Raw genomic sequence first — 27,920 nt, 5'->3', positions numbered from 1 at the left:
GAAATGCATTTTTTAGATATTGAAATATGTTAGTCTGGAGCAGGACGACTAATTTTCAAAATGGATCCAAGAACCTTTGAATCACTCATTGCGACGCCGCATTTAAATTTGCAGCTAACATTATATTCGACTAGAGCTCACTCACCAACAATGGCATCAACGTCACACCAGCAAGATTACGTAAAATGATTACTTTGCAAGTAGAAATTATATCATGTACATATCACTACAAGTGACAACATTCTATCAAATATATACTTATACTCGTAGTGCGAAATGTACGTTAGTTTTCAGTAGCCAAATAACAATATAACACATAGTACGTAAAAGTGTGTTTGCAAATGCAGGTTTGACTATCGAGCACGCAATTCGCAGCTTGTATTCGTGTAACAAGGCATTTGAAAATTAAAAAGTCAAGTCTGAAAAAAAATTAGCTGTAGTTCACATAGGTGTACAGTAGCCACGATGTAGTTTTTGCAACTGTCAGAAAAAAGGAAAAATATTTATATGTTATTTCAATATAATGATGATCGTAATTTCATATTCGCACATCTAAAAAACGCATTTCTTTTATCTACAATGTCAAAGCTTTTAGAATATCGCAGTAGATTTACTATAAAGGAATGTTTGAAAGTTCATTGAAAAAAAAATTTTACGATTCTTATAATACGAGTAAAAATAACGAGTTTTCAAACGCCATTACTGTAGTAGTAATAATCAGAGAAAAAAAATACTAAAATAAATCTCGATAATTAAAAAATATTATTATACACGTATAGTCTTACCGCTGAATCTAAGAGTATAGGGAAAGAGTGCTCGCTATTAATCTTAAATTTGGATTCATAAAATACTTATGTCACTAGTGACATCGAGTACAAGAATTTCCCATAAATCCGAAACAATACCTTTTATCTGGAAGGGACACTTGTATCATAAGTTCGAAAATTTAGGGTCAATTTTGAAGAATATGAATTCGTATTTCAATGAGTAAAAGTGAGTTTATCAGAAGCATTGGTTTTCTTCCATTTTATGAAACAATTAGCAATCCCCAATCGCTAAGCGCTTTTGTGCTGTATTTCCATAACACGCTTCGTGAGAATTGACCACAATTTCATTATTGAAAAAAGAGGTTTCCTTAAATCTATTAACTTTGTTTATAATTTTTAGTCAAAAAGCACGATCCAGTAATGTGACTAGGTTTTTTCAACCATAATACAATGCGTGAGCTTGTTACTAATTATCTCATTATTTCAAAATTGTCACACTCTAATTTCATATATAATGAAGAATTTCAGAGTGGTTTCCACTTTGTCACTTTAAAATTGAATACATTTCTTCTTATCTTTGTAAAATGAACCACGAAATTTTCGAACTTGCGAAATACAATGATCCCTTTTATTCATTTTTGCCATTGACGGAGAAGTTATTATCAATAGTTAATTACGTTTGAAATCGCATTTGGCGAAACGCAACAGCGTAACATAAATCTACTTTGATCATTTTTTATAGATAAATATCGTATAAAATAACGTTATAATATATCAGAGTAATAATAATATTAATAATAACGTTTTGGCGCAACTATATCACAACTGCCGTTTTAAATAACTCCTCTTTTTACGACATCAAAACTCTGGTATCACAATATATAAGTGGTAAATCACTATTCATTTAAGTGATTCACTCAGTTATATACCTGCAAAGTTTCGTTGAAAGAGTTAAAAAGTGCGCAAAACGAAGCATCGAATCCATAGATATATTATTATCTGTTTTTTTTTTTTTTTTTCTCAACGGGGAGGAAGGAAAATAAGAAATTTAACCAGAAATGAGGGAAGCACGACAAGAAGTTTGTACGACTTGTTAAGGCAATGCTGCATACTCATGGAAGAACTCTAATTCGTCGGTAACTGAGACTCTATATATAGTTTTGCAAATACATCAAAACCAGAAACATAGAATAGGGTTACCGTCTGACATTCACTGATTTGGTAAGAACGGCGTTGAGACAAAAATTCGTTATAATCGTGAAGTAAAAAAGTTATTTTGGCCCGCAATGCAATACTGCCGTTTTTAGTTTTCGAAACTGTCTTCTTATTTTTTATAAGCATAAAAGAGAAATGATTGTCTGGACATTCTGCACATAATTAATACATCAAAATTACTTGCATTACATTTCAAACATTAAACGGCTTGAACTTTGCTAGTCGGTGTAACGCTCAAACAAGCAGTATAGATATTCTGATGGTAAGAATTTTTTTTTCTCCCGATTACACTGAAGATCTCACTGCAATTGATCGACCGAATGCGATAACAAAAATCAATTTCTTTTTTCCGTTTGTAAGGTCATCCGAGAATCAGCATTAATATGACGGGGCCAATTTCAGTCGGTAAGGTAGGAGTACATAACACGTCGCCTTAATGCATGTATTTTCTTACGATTAGTATATACGCAGCACTCTCCCCAAGGTACGTGGACACGCTATACTCTTGGACTAAACCGTACAACCGGCATCCGACGTAGGTATATAAGGACTATTTTGCCGGTAAAAATCCTGCCCGGAGTTTCCATACCCTTCAACTTTTACGGGGTAATCCGTGACGCAGTTTTGAGGTTGGTTCAAGGTGGATTGGGCGAAGTTTTCTTGGTAACTGGGCAGAGGTAAGGGTTCGGTAAATTGTTGAAAAGAACTTTCGTTAGCACCACCTTGTTTCAGACACGTCGGACTGTGAACGCTCAGCATTTCCACTAATCGGCGCCTCTGCGTCTCAAGTTCCTGTATCTGTGATTTTAAATCGTGGTTCTGGGTCTCTAATACCTCCGATTCTTGCACGAGTATCACCGTTTTTTCACGTTTTTTTAGCCGGCATTTCGTCGCTGCTATTTTATTGCGCTCCCGCCTTCTTCTACGCCGCTCTTCATCCTCCGGTGTCAACTATTATAGAGAAAATAGAAGATTAACATTACCATCGGAACTGGTAACAAACTTTTTTTTACTGTCAATTATGCATTTTGTACAGCGAGAAAAATTTCATCAGTCACAGTTAGTAATAAAATTCTAGGAAACTTCGTATCGTTACAATGACAGTTTGAATTTTGTTGTAGAAATTACAAGTAGATATAGTACAAGTAACTATCTAGTGTGATCATAGTTGGCAATACTACATTTCTTGGTATAGCAATTTTAAACCTATTTGTTTTTTTCTAGTCAAATAAGGCCTTAATATCAATTTATTGTTGCACCAACGTCAAATCATTGCAATTCTTACCAGAAAATACGGTACGAGTGACCATAATGAAAAAGAATTGTAACACAGTAAATTTCTTGGTTACTGAACTACATAATCATTTTCATTTTGTAGCTAAGGACTGTATAGTAACAACAACTAATAATTTCTCTTTGTGTATTGACACATAATTCGGTGAAATTTCTCAATAGATATTTTACTCACCCCACCACCACGACCGCTGGTGCTACTTCCTTCGTCATCTTCTTCGTCGTCTGCACTACCATCTTCTTTTCTTGTTTTTTTCCTGCACTCGTCCCCGCTACCATTGGCCCGTCTTTTCGTTTGTAACGTCAACTTTAAGCCTACAAGAAAAAAAAAAGTATTTATTATCAAATTTAATAATTTAGGGGGAATAATTCCCTGGCATTCATGCGTGCAATGAATACGTCACATTTAATTTCACGTACACTTCATACGTATAGCTGTACAATTTTTACAATCGAATGAAAGTTTTATATTGTATGATTTCAAACAGGCGAAACCGAATTTAGTGATATTGTGCAAGAATTTAACGCAATGCAATTTCTCGAAATATTAAATACTATTATAAAATGTTAAACTCCGGTCTAAAAACTGAAGGGCATGATGTGTACAGTATATGTTCAGATACACATAGGTACAATATTTATTGCAGTGTATTGTTAAGGGGCTCCAATTCCAAACTTTCACATCATTGATTTGCAAACAAATATATAACTAATATTGCAGAAAATTCTAAATTAGTCAAATGATCAATATTTGTAAAGTATTAGTGACCAGGAGGTAGATTAAAGAATGAAGAAGGTTTGGTCGAAATCCGGTCAGGTAAATAGAAATATTTAATTGTTGGGCAAACGAACATGTTTGCATTTACAACGTTTCGGCCGGGTCCTGCCGACCATCATCAGGCTATAATAATTACAAAATGTTTCAATGTTTCAATCTTCCGTCCAAAATACTGAACTAACAACACCTAAGCAGGCACAGGTCGTCAAATTTTCCTGATGTTTTGAAGGCATTAAAATTACGTTTAAAATTGAAAATACTACTAAATATCCTCTCTTTTCTCATTTAAAATCTGTAACTTCTAATTTAGAAAAAATCGATTGTGTGTACAAAATACCATGTCGGGACTGTAGCAAAAGTTATATTGGACAGACGTCACAACATTTAAAAAATAGAATCTCTGGCCATCGCTCAAATATTAAATGCCATGATACTGAAAGATGCGCTTCAGCAGAACACTCCTTGAGTCTTGGACATCATTTTGATTTTAATAACTCCATAACCTTAGCTACAGAACCTAATTGGTATAAACGTAATATTAAGGAAATGATCCATATTTTTAAGAACAAGAGTAACTGTCAACAAGCGCACAGATATCCAACATCTCAGCCATCTATATTCTAACATTCTCTAGTTTTCAAAATTGGCGCTCTTAGTACGTTGTTATCAGTCTCAAATCCATATTGCTCCAACATAGATCAATATCACACCTCATTACCATAGATTTTTGGATCGATATCCGCTAATCTTCAGTTCCGTCCAAAATGCTGAACTAACAACACCTAAGCAGGCACAGGTCGTCAAATTTTGTGAGTAATCCGTCTATATCTTGTTTGATCTCTTTTTAATTCAATTCTTACACAATTATTAACTTCTTTAGTCGTCAAATTTCATCCATGTGAACCATATTTTATACCATTTTCGCTAACCGCAATTTTCACACGTAACCTAAAAATTGTCACTTAAACATGTGACAATATATATTGTATAACTAAGTTATAATCACAGCAACTATTCTTACTAACATAGTCTCTGTTCCAATTAGAATTGTTTTCTGAAACATTTTGTAATTATTATAGCCTGATTATCGTCGGCAGGGCCCGGCCGAAACGTCGCAAACGCAAACATGTTCGTTTGCCCAACAATTAAATATTTCTATTTACCTGACCGGATTTCGACTAAACCTTCTTCATTCTTCAATCAAATGATCAATATTATCTCTATGAGTACCACTACACGCTATGTATGCCATTACTATTATAACGCTGCACTATTTTTCAAACCTTTAATTGCTGATTTCTCACGACGTATTTGTCAATACTTGAAAAAATGCAACAAAAAATATCCTATACGGATTGAAAAAATTTCAGCCTAGTAGAAAGGCACCTAATTCAATTTCACCTTGAATACTATCCAAACAAGATTAATGTATCCATATATATACAGCGCGTATATTACGTTAATAATTGTGGTTTTTGTGCGCGCTGTCACTGCTGATGAATCGCTTCTTCTTTGTCCCGTTCTTTTTACCCAAGAACCAGCATATACGTACGTACGTATACGTTTTAAACTGTATAAACTGTGACTAATTTGAAAGAAAAGAAAAAAAACACTCGCAATTTTTGTCAAACAAAACGATTATGCACGAACAATTCCGACGGTGCCCTCGATAAACTTTCGTCGCAATTAAACCGCAGACGGTGATGTACATACACCGAATAATGCCAATCAATTGGCGAGGAAAAAGAACTTAATACTGTTAAAATTTACTCCGAATTAACAATTGTCAGACATTTCTTGTACGCCAGAAAATTTAAGGTATAATGCAATCAACAAATTGAACATAAGATTTAACAACCCGATTATTTTCAAATTATCGACGTACTTTGTTCCCCAATTAAGAATTGGTGTTCGACAAAATCGGTTTTTTACTAAGTGCTGAAAAGAATTACATACCATCACAATTTCAAATCTTGCCTACATGCCTTATATGTTATACGCACAACAGATAGATATAATATTCGTAGAAAAAACCTCGCATTACAACGGACTACACTACAACTACAGTAATTAATTTGAAAAAAAAACGAACAGCGAAAGACGAGGAATAATCATGATTACAATCAGACGGTCGAACATTGATTGTGAGTATTTACGATACTTGAATATTTGCAAAACGTGATGATTTCTCTGGAAATGCAAGGAACAAAATTTATGAAATTATTAACAAGGACCCAGGTATCATTTTTCTGTTGCAAATCGCTTTAAAATGGTTGAAAGTCTAGTAGATTCGTTCGACAAGGTTTTACTCTTATTATATACGATTGCGTATTTTGATCGAGAATAGTTATTTTCATGGCAAGTGTGTACAAAATGGGGATTTCTTGACGAGTGCGAAACTCGCACAAAGCAAAAACTCTATATGCGCATATGCTAAAAATCATATTTTCTGCGCTATCTCCTATCAAAAACTACTAAGTAGTCGACTTTTTCTCGGAGGTAGGAAACTATTTACATTTTATTTATGGTAATTCCGAGTGAGACGGCCATAGGTAAAAGATGGCCGACAGTGCAGTTTCACATGTAGTTTACCGTATTGGACTATAAATCAGAATATACTTCACCCGGAATTACCCTATCACGTCGGCAATAGTAAATCATTAATTTTACATTATTATAACGAAATTAATTATGATCGATTAACGGCGAATCAGCCAGGGTAGTGTAAAGTCGAACGATTTCACTTGACTTTTAACCATATTTTTTTTATCTTCTTCTCTAAATACATAAAACCCACCGTCTCTCTGGCTGTCTGTATGTTCGCTTATGACTCCAGAACTACCGAACCGATTACGATTCGTTTTTTTTTTCTATGGATAGCTACATCGTCTGGCCAGGTTTAACGCTATATTTCCTTACAACCAGATCAACAGTTTTGGAGATATTACAAGGATATTTGTAAGATAGGTCAGAACGGGATCACACACTTCCGTGAACCTTGACTAAAATCTTAGATGGAAAAAAAGTTATGCTCAAGAATTTTCAAGGTCTGGAGACGAGCTCTACATAAAAGTCCGGGAGAATATATGGCTATGTCTAATAGTTTTGCCAGAAAAAATATTTGTAGATATTCGCGGGCCGAGCGGCAATATCTAAACTTGAGCTTGCAATTCCAGTATTCTCAATGAGATATTCATAGTTTACGAATATAATGATTTGATAAATAGTCAGTGTATAACTATCTCGTAACAGAATAATATAAAGTATCTGTTTTCGGCCAACCTGCAACCATCGTAATTACCGAGCACGACTCGACCGCATAACATTAATTGGGTAAAATGCAAAACATGCAGGGTGTGTACCTTCTTTAATAAGTTGACTACAGGTGTGCTGGACGCTTGGAGGGCTCGGTTCATTGCTGCTGCTAGAATCCGCCCTCTCGCGGTTTCGCTCGTGTGGATAACCCTCGAAGGGATTGGTCATGGCGATTAGAGAATTCAAAATTTCTGGCGTCCTTGGCGTGACCTCGGCCGCCGCGACGCCTAGCAGACCTGCAGCTGCGGCGGGGCTGGGATTCACGTTCACGTTTAAGTTATACATTCTTCTTTTTTTTATCTATCTATCTCTCTCTCTCTCTCTCTCTCTCTCTCTCTTCTGCTTACAGCGGCTTCTCACATTTAATCTGAAACGAAAACAAGAAAAGAAGAACCACCGTTAAAATGAATATAGACCAAAATAATGCAACCTATATCACAGCCGTTGGATTGGTAAAAAGGGCACTGCGTTCGCTGACTCTGATCAACACTAACCGGGATTATTGAAAATCCGTACTAACGAAGCTAGTCTCTTAAATCACAATCATAATTCATAAGCAACGTATCTCAATGCTTTGGTTTTCCGATTTTCTCAATCGGTAACACGCGCATGGAATCAGGTAGTCGAAAAATATCCACGATCATTATCAACGGAGACAATTTGTCCGACACAGTCACAGAAGGACCGTCTACGAGCCGCGTATCGTGAAAGACACGACGGCATAAGAATATGTATAAGGTATACCTCAATACCACCTTAGAATCGCCGTTTGCATAATACACGTGTATGAACGTGTATCGAGGTGTGAGTCGGGCATGCACGCGCGATAGTGTATGTATCATACGTATGTACATCTGTACACAAAACGAGCACAAGACAGTTTCAGGCGGACTCGACGATCGCATCCGTGCCTGCCAGCTAGTCTGTCTGCTCCCGACGCGGTCGGTATCTCAAGGACAAAACGTCTATCAATTTGCATTTTTGTGCATATTTTATCAATTGTCCCGTGACGGTGTTGTATACACTATAATGAAACGTTCCAGCATCGCTTGGTTGATTTCGGAACGACCGGATTCCAATTTGGGTAAAAAGGATATCACGAAAAATTAATTATCATTTATGCACAGTGGCAAACAACGCGCGCGGTTGTTCTCTTGTTGTTGAAGCGTAGAGTTTGGAGTTTGCGCTATGACACAAGAGAGGAAAAATACGCTATATGAATATATTATGGAGATACTCGCGGATGCAACACTGTTGTATAGATTTTGGCACGTATTTCGGATAGGAAATTTATTAATATCCGAGGTACGTATAGTAGTCCAGAAAAGACTAAGGAGGAGAAAAGGTAAAAAACAATAAAAAAAGAAACAAAGTACTTTTGGCCCATCGCTGACGCACGCATGCGGCTCTTGGTTACACGGCTCTACATGTCAAACCGTAAGATAATCGTTCAAAAGTTTCAAGCGCGAGACACATTTATAATATTTATGTTACGAGTCCGGCATCTGTCAATTCGTTTCTCAGAGCTCAGGGATATTCTCGTTCGTTTCGCGAGCCGTTAAACTACAACAATAAGCGAATATTTCAATAATAACAATAATAAACACATCGCATATATTACATTACATCCATGTCGGATTTTAAATATATTGCATATCGATACAGATGTAATGATTATACCGGCGCTCGCTCGCGATCAGAGAATATAGGTATTATACCTAACACATGTATGCCTACGTTCATGTATGCAATATAGGTATTGCTGCGCTCAGAGGCGATGAATGCGATAGGAGTAATCGTGCAACGATGTATGAGCATATTCACATATGTTACATATGTATATATATATCTATATATATATATTATGACATCAGGGTATTGCGTACGTGCGGTTCCCTGCACGTATTTCTCTATATATGAGGCATTCCATAATATCTCGATCAAGTTTCTACCGTGGATGTCTGAGGTTGAGTTTATAATTTTTTATATGAAAGTACATGACAAAAAACGCAAAGGCAATTTTTTTCAGAATTTTTCGACTCAGCGTATCTGGAATATGATTTAAAAACTAGGAAAAGACCTCACTTTCTAAAATCTGAACAAATTGAGAAAAATCTTATAAAACATGAAAAAAAATTTTTGACACCTATTACAAGATGGAGATTTCATAATTTCAAAAGATAAATAAGCAAAACGAAAACAAGAAATAGTTATTATTATTATTTATATTTTTTCGTTTTTCTTATTCATCTTTTGAAGTTATTAAATCTCCATCTTCTGATAGGTGTGTAAAAATTTTATTATATTTTATAAGATTTTTCTGGATTCTTTTATATCCTAGAAAGTGGGTTTTCTTTTTTCAAGTTTTTAAATCATACTTGAGATACGCTGGGACTAAAAATTCTGAAAAAAATTGCGATGGCATTTTTCGTCATGTACTTTCATGCAAAAAATTATAAAGCCAATCTGAGACATCGGCGTTAAATCTTAATCGAGATGTCATGGAATGCCCTATATGCATATATTAAATGCAGATAGTGATCGACCTGATGTAGCGATGCTCGTATAAAGTCGCGCGCGGAATGGAATCTCATCAACGTTTTCCATGGGAATCTGTAACTTAAGCACACATGCGTGTATGTGTATACATTTGTAGCAGAATACTCATCGGGACAACTAAATCGTGATAATTTACTAAAACATTACGCCGCTAAGTGTAGACAATTAGATCCAAAAGAAATGAGTTCCTAACTGATTGTGAGTTTTCTTCCCACTTATAGTTACTAAATGTGCGCAAGCGCAGTGACTTTCATAATGACCGATGTTATACCATGTCTTGCGTCTAGTCGCCAAGATCAGAGGAATTATGTCATTAGTAGAATTTGGCTTGAACAGATGATTAGAAGAAAAAACAAAAATGCAGAGAGCCAGCCCGCACATTTTGATAATTTTCTAAAAAAAAACTGGTTTTTTCTTACATTTTACATCAAATTTGGATTAAATTCGAATGTATTCGCTACGTGTGGCCTTGCAAAAAATTTTCCTAACGATAAAAATGTGTATCAAGTATCAGTCGAAAAGTTGTGGCACATGAGGCATGGGCCACCAACGAAGCGTGAATGCCGACGTGTGCTCGCGTTGGAAATAGTACTTGACGAATGTGAGCTGTCGTTCCTCGATGAAAACCGACGTGAAAAAAAAAAAACAAACGCGACGAAAATCGTCACGTCTTTCGTCCAAGTCTATTTTATTACAGCCACACGCATGTTACACATATATTTACTATAGCTCTTTACTGACCGCGTTAAATGTCATATCCGATTTTGACCATAATTATCATATCTTGTGCATTGCTGATTCAAAAAATCGTACTGAGCGCAATTCAATGTAAACTATGCCGAACACAAGTAGCCAAACAAAGAAAAAAAAATTGTATGCAAAAATAACGCCAGTAAATGTATGCCAGTTGTTTCGGGAATACATTTTCTGGCGTTATTCTCACATGATGAAATAAAAAAGTTTTCGGATATTTCTGTTCAGCGGTGCATAATATATAGAATTACCCTATGTGCGATATTTTAACGTCAGTGATGCGTATGCTCTGATAATAGTCAAAACAAATGACATTTTACTCGGTCGGTAAGAACTGATCGCGAATTTGACCAAATATTTCATTGCACGCGGCATATACGAACTTTCGAACTCCAATCATTTGACTTTTGTTATCTTTATAAGATATTTCAGATGAAATCATTCGGAATTAGCCAATTGAAGAATAGTGATAAATATACAATGAATCGTATATTGCGTTCATAATTTTGTCGGGTGAATTTCCGAACACATAAAACATTATTGTTCTTGGACTTTATCATCTGCCGACGGTAGGACTAACAAGTTGTTCACTTTAATAGTAAATTAGATATTAATGCGCATATTCGTTAATAATATCACGCCAGGTGTAGAATATAGGTAAATCATTGTGTCGATTACAGCTGGGACTGTAAAAAAAAATGTAAATAATCTAAAGAGGAAGTTTTTGTTGCCTCACGTATCCAACGAACAAAGTTTATACGCTGCATGGATATTTCATAATAGTACTTATCGCCTCGTTTCGTATTCAAGTCAAAGGGCCTTCTTTGGCTAACAACGGCACGCACACGCAAGTTCGTATGTGTGCAACGCGCCGCGTTTCCGATCACGGCATTATCACATGCACCAACACTTTACGCGAGGATCAATTTATACATTTGTACATTCCTATACAATAACGTGTAAACCACACATCAGCGCGAGCGCATAAAAGGGCCTTGCTTCTAGCTAACTTAGGTATGTACACGACATGCGTATACCTAGGTTCGTGTATGTATACCTAGTGACCTATATACAAGCGTGGCTCACGATATACATGTGAACGTAAAAGTATAAACTGTAATGCAATACCCGCGCGTTTTCGTGATGATCATAAGCGATGGGACCGAACGAGTTTTCGAACTTGTTCCAAAATAGATGTACAAATAATAGTGATAATGGTGATGATGATTATGATTAGTACAATCTGTCGACGGCTATTTCTCATTGCCAGCAATCAAAGACGTATCGAATAAAATTTTGTCGATAGATTGTTTAAGAAACAAGTGTCTTCGTTGCATTCGTGCAGACAACGACGATCGACGCTTCGTAAGTGTGACGAAATCCTTATCTGGTTCTTTGGATTATCATACATTAGTGAAATGAATTTCGAATCGTAGTTCGCACGATGCGTTTGTTCGTGTCCATTGATCGTTTTTAAGGCTGCAGCAAGAGAGCTAGCCGCTCGTCAAGGATTATAAATAGAAATCGTTTGATTTTGACGTATGGGTTCAGGCGCTTTGGTATTTGATACGGCAACCAATCGTTACCGAGAATATCTTGTATAACGAAGGTTGGTGATGCACGCGTGTGTGCTGACATGTAACTGGACGTATAGACGAGAAAAATTTTTGTCATCGTAGGTATAAAGATTTTTAGAGATTGAACTAATGCCGAATTTGATTTTGCAGTATGTCAGGCTGTAGAATGATAAAAAGTATAACAGAACAATGAAATCCATGCACTTGTTACTGCTTTTCGTTTTTTCTTGAATGTATCATATTTGCGGCAGAGTAATTATACTTGGTTATAGGGAAATAACGCTCCGTTCATATACGGCGTTGTTAAGATATGATGGATACAGAAATAAATGCTCATTGCATTACTTCCGCATATTTCAAACGTTATTCGTTTGTATAGAAATAGCGCGATGTGAAGGAATATTCGTTTAACGAATAAGAGGAAATTATATGAATCATTGAATGAAGAGTACATTGCGAAGCACAATGAAGAACAAATTTATTTGCTATTTAATAACTTAATAACTCATTTTCACATGCAAAATAACGATCCAAGAGTATCGTCTTTGAATTGAATTACGTATGTAGAAGTTTGCATCACGAATTCTTTGGTTCACGATGCACTAAATCAAAGACCGAATCAAAAATAAGTAGCTGTAATAACGTAGTATGTTCAATTATGAATTACAGTAACAAGTTGAAACTATAGATAGACCGTAAACGAATATGTAAGCACGCAGCATATCATGATGCATTATGTGTGCGAGGTAATCGGTTTGTCCGTTATCGACACTAAAGTATCTTGATCGTATCTTGAGAGATATATAATGTATAAATTGAACCTCACGAGTATAGAAAACAAAGAAACACACCTACGAAATACTGATTAACAAGTATTTTCCATTTTACTGATACGCCGTTAAATGTATATGTATACTACTTACGTTCTATACGCACATGTGCATATACCTATAGGTGTACCGATCGATAACTAGAACGAGGTGTTTAAACGTATTTCCAAGGACACCAAATTCCGTTTGGTCTTTTTATTGATGTTTTTATTTTCGTGCACAAATACGCAAATTTCATCATTCAGATAACTAACAAGCACTTATTGATACCTCGCAGATAATGAAGATCTAGAGAAGAAAAAAAAACAGAAAGATCAATTTGTGTAATTTCAGAACCAGATGTAATTATGTTGCAATCTCCTTAAAATTTATTTACCATTGAACAAAGATAGTTTGCCGATTCTTTAGTGAGCAAAGTCGATCAAAAAGGATAAACATATTGTACAAAAAATGACGGTAAGTAAACATATAAATTATTCAACGAAACATGTATTATTTCAGCTGTGTTGCAACTATAATTGATTTATATGCTTGCGTATATACCGATATATGTATACGTCGAGGTTGCGTCTGTAGTTCGGCATTCTTTATAAATAATTTTGTAACTACTTTCGCGTACGGGAATGACATTAAGATTCAGGATTCTTTCAGATTCTTGAAGGCGACCCGATCTTCAGCAATATATGTACGGTGTGCAAGTGTACGTACCTATATGCCTATGTAATAAAACTGTAACGTGCGGGAAAGTTACGCAATCGCGGGAGACCATCTGGTCACAAAATTTTTATCATGTTTTTTTGGTCCACTCGACGACGTCGACGCTGCATCGACATAGTTTAAGACTAACAATAAAGCGCGACTGTACAAAGCTCTATTCGCGGAGTCTTTTTCCAGTCTGCGCAAGATTTGCCAGCATTTGCAGTGCGTATCGTTGATGAAGGGAATTTTTAATCTGTAAAAAACAATCTAAAAGAATTTTCAGAATCAGGTTTCACGAAATGTATCACGAAATTTTACACTTACAATGTTGCGTATTCAATCCGAACTTGGAAGGATAAAAAATACGACTGATGATTCACGTATACGAGGAAGTCAGTTTTAGAAGAGTCTCCAAGAGTCCGAAAATTTTTTCAAAAAATTTTCTACAATTTTTTTCAGACTTTATTTGAAAAATTTTTGTAAACTCGCGCAAAATTTTTCTAGTGTTTTTGTGGATTTTTAAAAGTAATGTGAAAATTTGAAGTTCATCGGCTTTGCAACTTTGGAACGATGATCGTGATACCGAGAAAAAAAATACAACACTCCATACATGCACGAGGCTGAAATTAGTAAAGTTAAAGTATCGCAACCTTGAAACAAAAATTACTATTTTTCATCTTAAGAGTAACTTGGATTTTACAAAAATCTGAGTTTTTTGATTGTGTATTTACAATTTACTGAATTTAAATTAATCCTGAAATCGCAAAATAACGACTTTTTCTAAAGATGCATAATTACAATAACGTTACAAATTTCAACCTGATATCCATGCAACTAAAATTTCCGAGTTTTATAACTTTTGATCCATATTTTTCTGCTTCTATCTCAGAGTTACAATTTTTCCCCGACTATTCCAGTACAAATCTTATGAAACGTTTCGGAAAGGTTGAATTTTGTAACCTCTGTCGAAGCGCTGTTTTTCGGTAGAAATAACACCAAGTTTTGCGTTATATGATTGACTAATGCAGTGGATTTTCGAGTTTTTCTACCTTTTATTTCCTGCCGACTACAATGACGATTCTGGAATTGCCTTCATTTCCTCAGACGACACGAAACGTCTGTTACAATTCGCTTAATTCAAATTTCAATATTTCACCAAACCCGCCGATTGATTCAAATTGTTTTCTCACTCAGCGATAAATACCATAAATATATTGACTACAATTTCTTTCAATAAAGTGCAAACCCATACCAGGTCGAACCAGGTAAATAATACAATTTTCTACGGTAATTCCGATCACGAGGCTGAACCTAACAGCCCGAATAATCAGCCAAACGTTCCAATATTCATTCGCATAAGGTAATGAAGTGAAAAATCAAAATTTTTTTCAAAACGCCTCGAATCCCCGATACTTTTATAAAATCATGGGGATAGAACTGAACTACATTATTTCTATTTCAAAAAAGTTTAACACGTTTGGCTGCTAACTCTGGCTTCTGCTTCAGCCTCATATTCCGATCCAAAAAAGTAAGAGAAATAATGTGTTTGTTTTCCTTGAAGAGCGACATTTGGGCGGACCGACTTAAAGACGACGATATTGCATTTTCCGTGATTTCAGCGAGGCGCGAAAAAAAGACTTGTCAGAAAGGTGCAGCGATATATGAGAATAACTATAAGAGAATGTTACATACAAGTGTAATATACGTGGATAAATATACACGGTATATATAAACATATATCGACTCCAATTACATACGCTACATAAATGATACACAAGATTCATTGAAAACGACGCTTATAGGCGCGGTGTATATTATACCTATATACATACTTATGTACGCATGTGCGACATGGGAATATACAAAATATTCCTCGGTGTTTTATTTCCGCATATCGTACACGTACATAATGTATATACCTATACCTACGTAGGTATACAGGTATGCATACATTGCACGCGATTTCCTCGTCTCTATGTTTGGTGTTCGTGAAATTTATGTTTCCTGCCAGAACCGCGCGCAGCTCGCGCACACAATGAACCTATGCGTGCGCATCGCGACAAGCAAGCAGGCATCGGACGCACCGTTTGAAAGTATTCTTTCGATGTAGAGGCGCTGCTGCTTTTCGCGGGGTTTCCAAGGCGGCCGCCTACCTCCCCTTCCTCTTCCTCCACCTCCTCATCCCAAAAACCTCGAAAGTTATAGGAAGGATCCTTTCAGAGTTCTACAGCCTTCGCCTTGGGCTCGGTTATTATCGCCTAGCTTTCACGCTGCTTCGACTTCGCGAGAGAGGAGCTAGGGGGGGAGTTGTAGGAAGGTCCTCTTCGATTTTGCCACGCCGCGGAGGCCGAAGGATGAGACGCCACCTACCTAGATGTTGGTTCTACACTTATGCATATTATACTTTTAGTTCTGTTTAAAGTAAATATGTACCGATGTACGTTATACGTACGTACACATTCAACCAACGCGGTTTGTTCCGTTTAGGAGTGTTCGCTTGCTAAAAACTGTTTCTACGCAGGGGCATCCCCGTATCGAATACAAACCAATTTAGGCTATTACTGTATTTTTGATTTTGTTTGTAAAACCGCGAATTAAGTTCTTTGTCTCGGTTTTGATTTTTCATGAAATTATTTTTACTTTACAAATATTCAAACCTCCAGGTTTCACCGATTTTTGCAATTCTTCGAGATTTAACAAAACTTTCTGTCTCTCTTTCGGTCATCTTGTGATTGATCTCATAATGGAACGATCTTTTTTTCTAATCTTGATCGGCGCTTTGACCGATAATGTTTCAGTGTTTAACATTTAGAAAGTATAAAAATAATTCTCAAACATTTTCCACTGTAAGAAAAAAAATATTGAAGTCATGCAGAATGTGAGTATACAGATTTTGGAAATTATTTCGAAATTCTTAGGAGATATAAGTCAAACTGGATTTAAATCGAAGTAATTTATGACCGTGCGTGAAAAAACAAAATAAATATATTTAATTAAATCTAGCACAAGGTCGAATAAATAAAACAAAAAATTTAATTTCCTAATTTTTCAAAAATTGGAATATTTGAATCGGAAGAGTTGTAATTTGAATTTGTGATTCCATGAACGATTTAAAAAAATGGCGGCTTTAGAGATGCTATTGTCATCTAAACAAGTTGCAACAAAATTGAAAATAGTGAGATTCAAAATTGGTTGATTTGGTACGGAATAGAACAATTTTTTCACCATTTTACTTTTGTTCATCTCATTCCATTCGTGAATCTTTAATTAGCTCATCTTCCAAACTTCAACTTCCAAGTCCAAATTATAAGTTATCAACGACTTAGATGGCCGTTTCAAATTGGCACAAATATAATTCAAACATGTCGACTGATTGTTAATTTATATTTTTGTGTATAATTATTCGGTCTTATAAGGATCGTCACGAGTCTCTCTTTAAGTTTTCGTGAATCAGCGACTCGTCACTCTACTTTAAGGTGGTTCTTTAGTCAATCCAAAATCCTTAGCTGTAATTGAGACTTGGACTGATTGGTAATTGGAATTTTTTCAACGGAAATGCTATCACAATGATTTCATAAAATCCATAGACCTTAACAAGAAATGATATAACGGTTGTTGAAACAATGATCTTTTCAACGATATGTTGAAAAGTGGACATGAATTTTATTTTCGCGCATTATTCCAACAACTTTGATTTAAATTATACACTTTTTCAAAAAGACGTTCCAGTGAATCCGGAGTTACCAAAGAACCATCTTTCCTAACGATAAGATATCGCTATCTTTGCACAGGCTTACAGATTTGAAAAGAACCTCACTTTTACCAAGAAACTATTTGACTGATGTGTAGATGAGTTCGACTACGTAAAAAGTGCTAGTTAATATCATTCCAAAATTGTTAGAACTATTAGATTCAAAATGGCGGGTAGTAAGAGGAATGCTCAATTAGGCGGAAAAAAATGTGAATAATCGATCTTAGCGAAGTTCAACGGTATGCGGACATTTTTTACGTCGATTTCAATATTAATTTGTGTTCTATCGAATTTTGCAGTATGAGGATAACTTAGGTGCCCGAAAGTTGAAAGTTTCGTGTAAAAATTAACACGTTCTCAAGTTTGACCTTAGATCGCGGATTCGTATAAATATTCTTTGAAATGTGTTAAATCTTACAAGTAATATCAACAATCCGCATATTTTTACACAGTTAATAAATCAGTGTTGACACGTTAAATATAATCATCAAATGTGCCGCGATCAAATCCGGAAGTCGGATATATCGCTGCGTAATTCGCAACGTTTCGCAAATGGAGCTGAGAAATTCTACTATATCAAATCTTTTCCACATTCTTTCGGTGTATGAAAAAAGTATCGAAATCGACATAATTATTTTCTCTCACACATATGTTACTTTACTTTCAACATGATATGTATCACACTTGCGGACACTATCATGAAAATTCATGAAATTTAATCGAGTCAAATACCCGAACCCGCATCTCTGCGTCCCGTCTCATACGGGCATAATAATCATCTATCCGGTGACACGAAATTTATGATTGTCAAGATATTCTAGTCTTTATTTTACCTTGCGGCCGAGAAATATATAGCGGCACGCGTAATTATATGATTATCTAATTAAGGACTGAAACAAACTATAATATGATATAATACTTGTGATACGTCGACTAAACCCGAGAAGACTTATTATTTTCATGTTACACACTCGCAAATATATGTTTATCACAACAGCTTCAAGAAAATTAAACAAATTCGGAGTGTCACCAGAGAATTGCGAGGAACAATCAAGAATCGCACTTTTTATCGCTTAAAATTTGTTCATCTTCTTCGAAACTTTTGCTACGAGAATAATACCACGTAAGTTTCCTTCAACTTCCAACAGATTCCGCGTACTCGACATTAAAACTTGTAAAAAATTTCCTAATATTTACCCTGCAAGTGCCACCGGCAATTATTGGAAATAAACTGCAGACAATAATTCTCTGTATTATATATTCTTGCCGAATTTTCGCATGATGTATGTTTGTATAACTTATCAAATGAACGTACAGACAATACAGTATATGAAGTTAACATGTTTATAGCAAGCTAATATATCACCCTGCAATTTTGTTTATTTATATTTATCTACGTTTCGTTCGCATGCGAACAACGGCAAACTTTTTCCTGTAACCTTTGCCATAGTGGCATATGAATCAACGTGGATTCGCGCGTTCATTCAATCACCGCCGATATTGGCATTCTTATTATTATTATTATTATTATTATTATTAAGTAAATTACTTGTCCGATGCATAAACGTTTTGTATACTTCACATCTATAACACAGCGTATTACAATGAGCGTAGTAAGAAATAGTTATGAATAAATACAAATATCAAGTGTAATGCAAAAACTGCCCATAACCGTAACATCTATTGCAATGCGAAGAAAAATTTTTCATCGTAAATGAATTAGTGTTGATTACCGATTTTTGACAAATCTTCAACGATCTTAACTGACCGTAGGTACGTTTGGGTAGTTTTTTGTTTTATCATGGTTGAAATTGGGGTGCTGTTTTAATTTATTTAAAACACAAATTTCACCCGGCCACGGTCATGACGCAATCGTACCGACGATAAATTAAATTGTATACGTATATGTATAATATTGGTGGGTATAATGCGAGTTCCAAAGAAGGATAATCTGAGAACCAGATACGCGCCGGCGAAAAAATAAAGCAAAAGAGAAACTGAGATCTTTCGCAGCTTGAGTTGCGTGCATTTACATATATCATGTATGCATGTGTTTAAGAATATTTATTGTTACAAAGCTATTGACATAATTTCACTCCCAGCTGACAAGCCTTGCTCGACAATATTGCAACGGCTGGAATTGCGGTCTTCGCGAGTTATATGTACCATATTGTTAATCATAACAATAACACTTATGTTCGTCAGATTGCGGTAGAAATTTTTGCGCGAAAATGCCATAGTTACCATACACTTTTAACAGGAGAAGAAGAGTGCAAATCGATACCGTAAAATGGATAACGCGGTTGATTGGTCGATCGAATAATAAAATTGCACCCCTCACGCTTGGGTAATTATATTGCAATAATTATACTATAATGCGTATACAATGCACATACATACATAAGTACGAGGTGTACGAGAAGTCACGTACGTAAAAGAAAACAATCGGGGAAAAAAAACAAGGAAAATACCCAGCACCTCATACTACGCAGTGCAAATAGTTATACATGCTTGCAATGTTGAGTACGATACTTTGTTTTTTCATGTTATACGTATTTTGCACAATTTCTATACCGGATTCTTAACGGAGCTGTCATTCAGCAATATTTAGTAAGACTTGAAGAAGAAAAGACTAGATAACAAAGAGATATTGGTACAGAATGCATATGCATAAGAAAATACGTTTCGAGCATTTTTAGTACACATATTATTGTAACATATTATATGTTATATATATTACAGTGATAGAAAATAATTAAAAATTTTTAATTTTAATTTGTTAGAAGGTAGAATTAATTGAATAAAATTTGTTTTCACCAGTCAAACGTAAAATTAGGCGCTTTTGGCCACCTGCTGAAAATGAACAAGAGACGCTATTTCCGAATGAATGACATGCTAGTTGGAAAATGACGATTTCTCCACTAGTGAAGAAAAGCTGGTGAAAATATTTCGCCACTAGTGGAAAATTGGTTTGCCATTTCCGAACTAGCACCACATTTGTCAAGAAATATGGTGTTTTCTTCACTTTCAGCTAATTTTACATTATTGTAGCGAAAAATATCGTGTGCAACAAGTGGGCAAAAGTGACGATTACGAGTGAGTGTGATATCCGCGTAATATAACTTCGCAGTTTCACACTCGTTTAGAATCGTCATTTTTGCCCACTCGTTGCACAATACGTATACTATTCTCGTTTCTTTTCTACCGAGCAGATGTCGCATAATATCCACGCATATCGCACACACGTGGCACAACTCCTCCGTAAAATTTATATTTTCCTCGTCTACGTTTGAAATTTATTTACTTTCTTAATCAAGTCGTAATTGGTATACCTATGTGTATAATACGTGCGTGCAGTTTAATTACTCTTATTTATTTATCTTACTATCCTGTATACGTAGGTATATAGGTGCACATACATTATACAAACGCTCAATAGAACGCATGGACAACTCTCTCATATACAACTCGATGACAAGACACCTGCTGGCAAACGTACGCTTGCGAGCGAAGTGTATTTTCGCAGCGTCTATTTTCAACCGAGATTTTAAAACCCCTTTTTATTTATTTCTCTTTATTTCAATACCGCGAGATTTCTCTTTTTTATTTATCCGAGGCGTGGAAAAAAAAAATAAAGAATGAAGAAAAAAGCGAAAGAAAATACGAAAAAAAGAAATAACCAGTAACTGAAAATCGCTACCATTTTTTATTATTACATTTTCGATATGTTAGTTAAACTTGTATAAAAGTCAGGTCGAGCTAAACGCCCGAGCATTGCAGTTAAGAAACTTTTTTTTTGTTTCAATCAGAGTAATTTCTGCGTAATCTTGATCAATGTATACAATTTATTGGCCAGGATTGAGTAAAACCCGAGAGTTGAAATAATGTTCAATTTTCTTAATTACTTTCTGCAATACCGCGGAAGCTCGCCCTTTACGTCGCTTATAATTCTTCTGATTATCGTTATTGCGCTGAACGGTGTGGTTTTTTCCTCTCACTCTGTTTTGCGACTGTACGGACGCTATTTATTATATCCTTATATTTCCTTATGTTATCAAAAAGGAAGCGGTTTTACAAGCGGCTAACAACCGGCGGTGTTATACGGTTCGCGATTAGGATAAAGCATTTATCGAGCGAGTGCACGTACATAGCACGTGGTGCATTTCATGCCAAATCACTCAGCCTTTAAACCTCACTGATTTGTATTTTTTAATTCTGTGATTTCCTTATAACAGTTCTCAACCGCAGACCACCGGAAATATTTGAGGAAAATAATTTTTATTCAAGCTATTTCCAATAGATACTTCTATGCACTGAGAAAAATTCAGTAAAACAGATATCGTTAAAAAAAACTGTTTGAATATTGTTGGACTTGCGAAAAACGAGGTACACGTCAACATTTTGCGCTATCGTCGATCCCTTTTTGGTAATAGCAACGCAAATCAGTTTCAGCAATCAGTTTCTTCGGTTTACTCTAGTTTTTTAGTTAAACAAGGCTTTGACATGAATTTCTTGTTGCACAAGCATTAAATTTTCGCAACAGTCGCAAGAAAATCTAGTAACAGTGATCGTAATGAGAAAGAATAGTAAGAGATACTAGACTTTCCGGTAACAGCTAGAAAACTAATTTTCATTTTGTACCTGGAACTGTATTTTTCGATTGTGGTAAAAAATGAAAATAGTTAAGGACCGAGCGGTAACCGGAACTAAAAATTTATCTCAGTGCGGTTTAATACCTATGTTCAATATATCTATCTTTTATTTACGTTGAAATTATTTATATTTATATTTGAAATTCGTCGCGAGAGGACACATTTTTGGACTAGTGTGTGAAGCTTGTTGACATGTGCACACATGAGACGTCTGTATGTGGTTATTAATGTGATATACATTATTTTAGCCATTTAGAACGGCCCATGAAATTATTGAAATTAAATATTAAACTTCCTTTACAAAAAATGTAAAAAGTCGGAAGTTGATTCTCATTTTAGTCTTAAAATCATCGATTACATCAAAAAAATGTTTGAACACTTTTTCGGTGGTTTCGAATGAGAACTGTGAAATATTTAAGCACACAAAATAGTTGGGGTACCAGAAAATCTTATTCTACGTAGCAAAAAAAAATCCTCGCGAAAGTATACTTCTTAAATATAATTTTAAAAGATTGCTCTCGAAATTCAAAGTTTGTCCATTAGAATAAAATGAGGCAGATGTAATTTTTTTTAATTGCTACCACTCAGCTGCATTTTAATTAGACTAACTAATTTCTTGAAACATTTGATTGAGAGTTGAACTCTGTACAAGGGTGTCGTTCGAATTTTCGTTGTAAAGTCAATAGCTTAGCCACTAATGAAATGACGTGATTGAAAGATGAATTTGTATACAAAGTTTATCCCCGAAGAAAAATTATAACTTTTCAGCCACATGAGCTGTACGGATTGTTTCCATTCGATACTATTGTAGAAAATTTTATTCTCTGCAAAATGCTTTTACGATCAATTCCATATTATCAAGTGTAACGATATGTGGAGGTGAAAGAATGAAAAAAATTAAGAAAAACTTGGAATCTTAAGAACGAATTTTTAAAATTGGATTTAAGAGAGATTCTTTTGCAAGTATTTTCTTTTGCAGCGCACAACAAATTGAAAAAAAAAATATTACTTTCAGACAAAACACCCTATGATATACACACATGGCTTCATACACCGTTTTATACATTTTCTGTTCGACTTACAGTGAATTTCGATCCGTGCCTACATGTTATTGCGTAAGCAGATGTGCTCGTCCATTTTACGCTATTGAAATAATTTTTTTTTTTTTGCTTACGTGCCGTGCGTGGCGAAATTTCATTGCGAAAAGTCCAAGTGTTCACTGAATGTTCTTTGCGTTTTATTTATTTTTCTATTTATTCGGGCAGAATATTGGCTGAATATAAAAATTCTTGCTAGTTGAAGGTATATAATAGTAAATACGCGCGAAAACATATAGATGTAAAAATACCTTCTCGGCTGCTAAACCCTGGTGTTGGCGTTGAAAAGACGCGTTGGAATTCAGCGCGATGTCTTAAAACTTTTCCCAACTACATACAGCTTACATGTAGGTTTATGTATGCTCGGTATATGGGTACGAACTACACTACAACCACGCATAAGTATAACGGCGACTGTACTTTACTGCATTTTGTGATTGTAAAGCTCACTATACCTGTATTATAGATATTATAGGTATATATCTATACGTAACGTTGAGATTGCGAAAGGCTTTAACCTGTACGAAATTTCAATCCGAGCTATCCAAGATGTGAAATACATATGTAGGTATATTATAATTCAGGGTGGCGACAATTTTGCTCAAATAAAAGTCCGTGACTTTTCCCATCGTAAAATTCAGCATTCCCTGTCTTTTCTCACGAAACTTAGGTAATGTTGGGCAGCTTTTATAACCAAAAGCTCCAGAAGTTATGCATCTTGAATAGATAAGTTTAGATCTAAAAAACACATAGTATTGCTTCGTTTCACACAAATATTTAGAAATTGAACAATACCATTTCCGAACGTTTGCTTGACTGAATTTACCAAGCATAGCTGAAGTTTGAACAAGATTTATGAAAAAAGTAGATTTTTCTCCACGTTCCGTCATAATTTCCTGACTATTTGCGGTTTTTCCGGTCTGTCGCCACCATGTATATACATAATACACGATAGCCTTGTTTCGTGGGTAATGTTACAATATATCTGCTCTGTAGGTACATGGGTGATGATGATGATTTGTAAAGATTCCTGAGAAAGAAAAATAATTTCTGAAACTGAAATTTTCATGCAGTGGGATTCGGAAAGGACCGACTGGCAAATAAGTTCTATAAATTTTCCTGTTTTTCTCGCTCTTTCGAAAATATTTTTAAAAATCATTATCTCTTAACACGTAGAATAAGATACGAAATTAACGGGAGAATAATATTTTATATGCCAGACGGCGAGGCGAGAATTGATGAAGTAGGCGATATGCAGATAATAGTTATTGTGCGGTGTAAAAAGATAAGAGAATTGTAAGCGAAGAGAAGACAGAAAATTGACGCAAGGCAAAAATTGTCGAGTATAAGGAACTGCACGAACGAGAATTAGACCAACGGATAATTAAATCACGCGGATAATTAAATCTCACAATCAGCTATATATCAACACAGCTTCCTATACAGTTCCCACTTTCTAAATTTGACTTATTCTCGATTTTGGCAGCGTGGTAGAGCTTTTCAACATCGTCGGCGACGGCGATAAACTTGCGGCTACAAATACGAGTATGTAAACTTGAGGCATATGTATCAGATTTCCGGTGCTAACTATAAGCGATACCTGTAACGACTACAATATGATAATTTGAATAACTTTATGCATATATTAAAAGCAAAGCATGCGTGAGGTGAACACTTCACGATGTGAATAACAATTTTTGTGTTTCATTCTTCGATATTATAATGGATGGCTCAAAAATGTACTATTTTCTATGTTTATTCAATAAAATTCACCGCATATTATATGCTTAAGAATGTGTCACGACATTGTCTATAAATGGCTTGGTTCTGTTTTTTCTTTGAAAAATGATCGAGGAGAAAACAATACAGCTTCTCAAGCTTGTTCGTTAAATGTGGTGGTACCTGCTACGCATATTCTATATGCGTTGATTTTTGGTAATATTCATTGATTTTCTAATGGGCCATATAAAATTTAACATTTGTTTCCTATACGTATATAATGCTTTTTTAATTAAGTGATAGGCCAAATGAAAAATCTACCTCGAGCGATATCATATACGTTGTCAGTCATTCGTTAAAAAATTTCGTTTTTTCTTTCTTCTTTTATATATACAATGATTGTGAGAAAAAATTCATTTGTTACAGTTAATAGAAAAATGTGGTAAAATGAGTACCGTTACAATAAGGGTTTAAATGTTATTGAAATTACAAGAAAATGTCGTACAAGTGACTATTTAATGTCGTCGTAGTTATCAAAACTAACCTTTTTTTTCTCATTGGAAAAACAGATCTGTTTGTTTAGTTTACTACATTTTTTCGTTAAATAAGCTCTTGACAGCAATTTGTTGTTGCACCGACATCAAAGTATCGCAATATAGTTGCAAGAAAATATGTTTATGTAAGTGGGCATAATCAAAAAGAACAGTGAGACATACTGGATTTTCTGGTTACAGATTGTACAAAACAAATTTTCAACTTTCATCCAGCAAGATATTCTTGGTTTGTGGTAAAAAAATAAAAATAGCTAACGACCGTATAGTAACAACAACTAGGAATTTCTCTATTGATATGAATATATCATAACGGGGATACAGTTCCAATCAAATGTTACTCGATCCGTTTTAGTTTTACCTCCATATAAAACTCATTGCATTATTTTTTGACTCAACTCGACGCTCGAAACATTTTCAAACTTTTCCCGCGTCATTTGAGAATCAGATCATGCGGAATACACGCCCCTAAAGGTTTCCACGTATCATCAAATCCGCAATAACTTTGCCAAGATGAATAACGAGATCTGACCGAGAAAGTAGGATCATTGTTGAAAATGGTAACTGCAACATCGGTTTGATCGGTTGGTAACAGTTTTCTACGTATAGGCCCGTTCGATAACGGCGTTCCATTGGTTTCTCGAACTTTTCAAAAACCTACTTCTTTGGTCGAGCATTGTCCTAGTTACTATTTGTCCCTGTGTTACAGGACACGAGGAATAAAGAATCGGTGCGAATTCAAGCCCGGGATATTACAGGTATAGTGCACGAATGCAGTGCAAGCAAGCTGATTTATTTACGCGTATTTTTAGAAGCTAGCTATTTAGAACCGACACGTCCCGAGCAAACTACAAGTGTTTACCACTCTACGATTTATTTGCCGGTCATTTACAGTTCGTCGCAGTCACGACAGCAACAATTCAGGGGGTTTCTACGTGTCACTAAAAATGTGAAAGAAACAAAACTGTTTCAGGTGTTAAAAATTTGGATCTAAAATTCTGTACTGTATGTAGGTGTGTAACTAGGTAGTTACACACGCGTATGTATACTGCATTACGTAAATGCCATATACTGGAAGTCTGCGACCCTGCACGTGACTTCCCTCTCCTTCCAAAAAAAGAGTACACAATACACAAGTTTGACGCGTAAAAAACGTGTATGCAGGTATTTGTGTGTTCGTGGGTTAATACCCAGTGCGTAAAACTGGACGGAATCCTCGAATCTACGGGAACAACGCGAAGTAAGTACGTACGTACGTGCAACGAGAATTAACATTAAAGTTCAACGCGGGACCGAGATCCGTTGTTGAAACTAAACTTGGAAGTTGTCCAAGGCCGCGGGAGAAGCTGGAAATGTATTGGAAAGGACTCGGTCGAAGAACACGTTCGTAATGTGGGAAGGTGGCTTTACCGATATTCCGTGTAACCATTGCACTCTGGGGGCGGGAAAAACGCGCTTTTCAAATCTCTTGCTCCGCGTATCCTTCCGTCTGTAAAATAAGGTTCGTCGCGTTGCTTAAATATAGGTATGTAATGTACGATATACACTTCTGGTCAACTATATCACTGGTGCAGCAGGAGAAGGTGCGGAATTTGATTGGTTGGGGATTTCGGACCAGCCGATAAAAGTCCTGCACAGCATCCAACACCGCACTATGTATTACAGGTAGTTAAGAAACGCGACGAAACCTCGAAGCTGTATATCGATACAAGTATGTACAGCGATAGATGTAAAGCATGTTGTAGCGTGCGCGGTTTGTTGCGGGACGTTACATGCGCGTTCGAAAAGCATGATGTAGGTTCGAATCCTACCTTCAAGCTAACTTCAAGGTATCAGACACGACCACCTTAGGCCTTCTCCCGTCGGCTGCCGGCGCACGACTGTAAAGTATTCGCGGCCGCAACCGGCCTAGATATATACAAGCTATTTTTAGCACTTGCCGTCACCGAGCGGCGACGCGATTGGCCGAAGGTGACGTACTTCTCGCCTCCTATTGGCCGGCCGCTTTTCAGGAGGGAATTGAAGCTGGGTGCGACTCGCGGACGCGACATTTGTTGACATGAAACTGTCAGGGAATTCGCGGTCGGCCTCATATTCTCTCTCTTTCGCTCTATCGGAGAACTCAAATCGCACCGATATACCGATTGCTGGGTATAGCCATTGTGCATCTCGCCGCTACCGCTGCGGCTGCGCCACCCGCCGAAGCATCTGCGACGGCCTGTGGATCGCCTTTATGCAACGTTAGCCGATTATCGTGCCCGACGTGTAACCCAATATTTACGTACACACCGGCTAGTTGAGATTTTAACCCGACGCCGTACTCTCATTGAGCGACGGATTCGAAGTTGCGGTCACATGTAGAAT

The 27,920-nt window shown here is 35.9% G+C and overlaps 1 protein-coding gene across 1 annotated transcript; it reads right to left on the bottom strand.

The window, feature by feature from the left end:
* Nucleotides 1–1,712: 1,712 nt before the first annotated feature.
* On the bottom strand, nt 1,713–27,497 carry LOC107216785 (activating transcription factor 3). Its single transcript, XM_015654071.2, has 4 exons — nt 27,368–27,497; nt 7,416–7,735; nt 3,451–3,590; nt 1,713–2,933 (listed from the first exon to the last, which is right to left on the bottom strand). Exons 2-4 carry the CDS (start codon nt 7,651–7,653, stop codon nt 2,493–2,495), a joined length of 819 nt encoding a protein of 272 aa, XP_015509557.1. The 5' UTR covers nt 7,654–7,735; nt 27,368–27,497; the 3' UTR covers nt 1,713–2,492.
* Between the last annotated feature and the right edge of the window lie 423 nt (nt 27,498–27,920).

Source organism: Neodiprion lecontei, chromosome 6 (genome assembly GCF_021901455.1).
Source record: "Neodiprion lecontei isolate iyNeoLeco1 chromosome 6, iyNeoLeco1.1, whole genome shotgun sequence".
NCBI lineage: Eukaryota > Metazoa > Arthropoda > Insecta > Hymenoptera > Diprionidae > Neodiprion > Neodiprion lecontei.
Note: the sequence above shows the minus strand (reverse complement) of the source record. Positions and strands in the feature narration are given on the sequence as shown.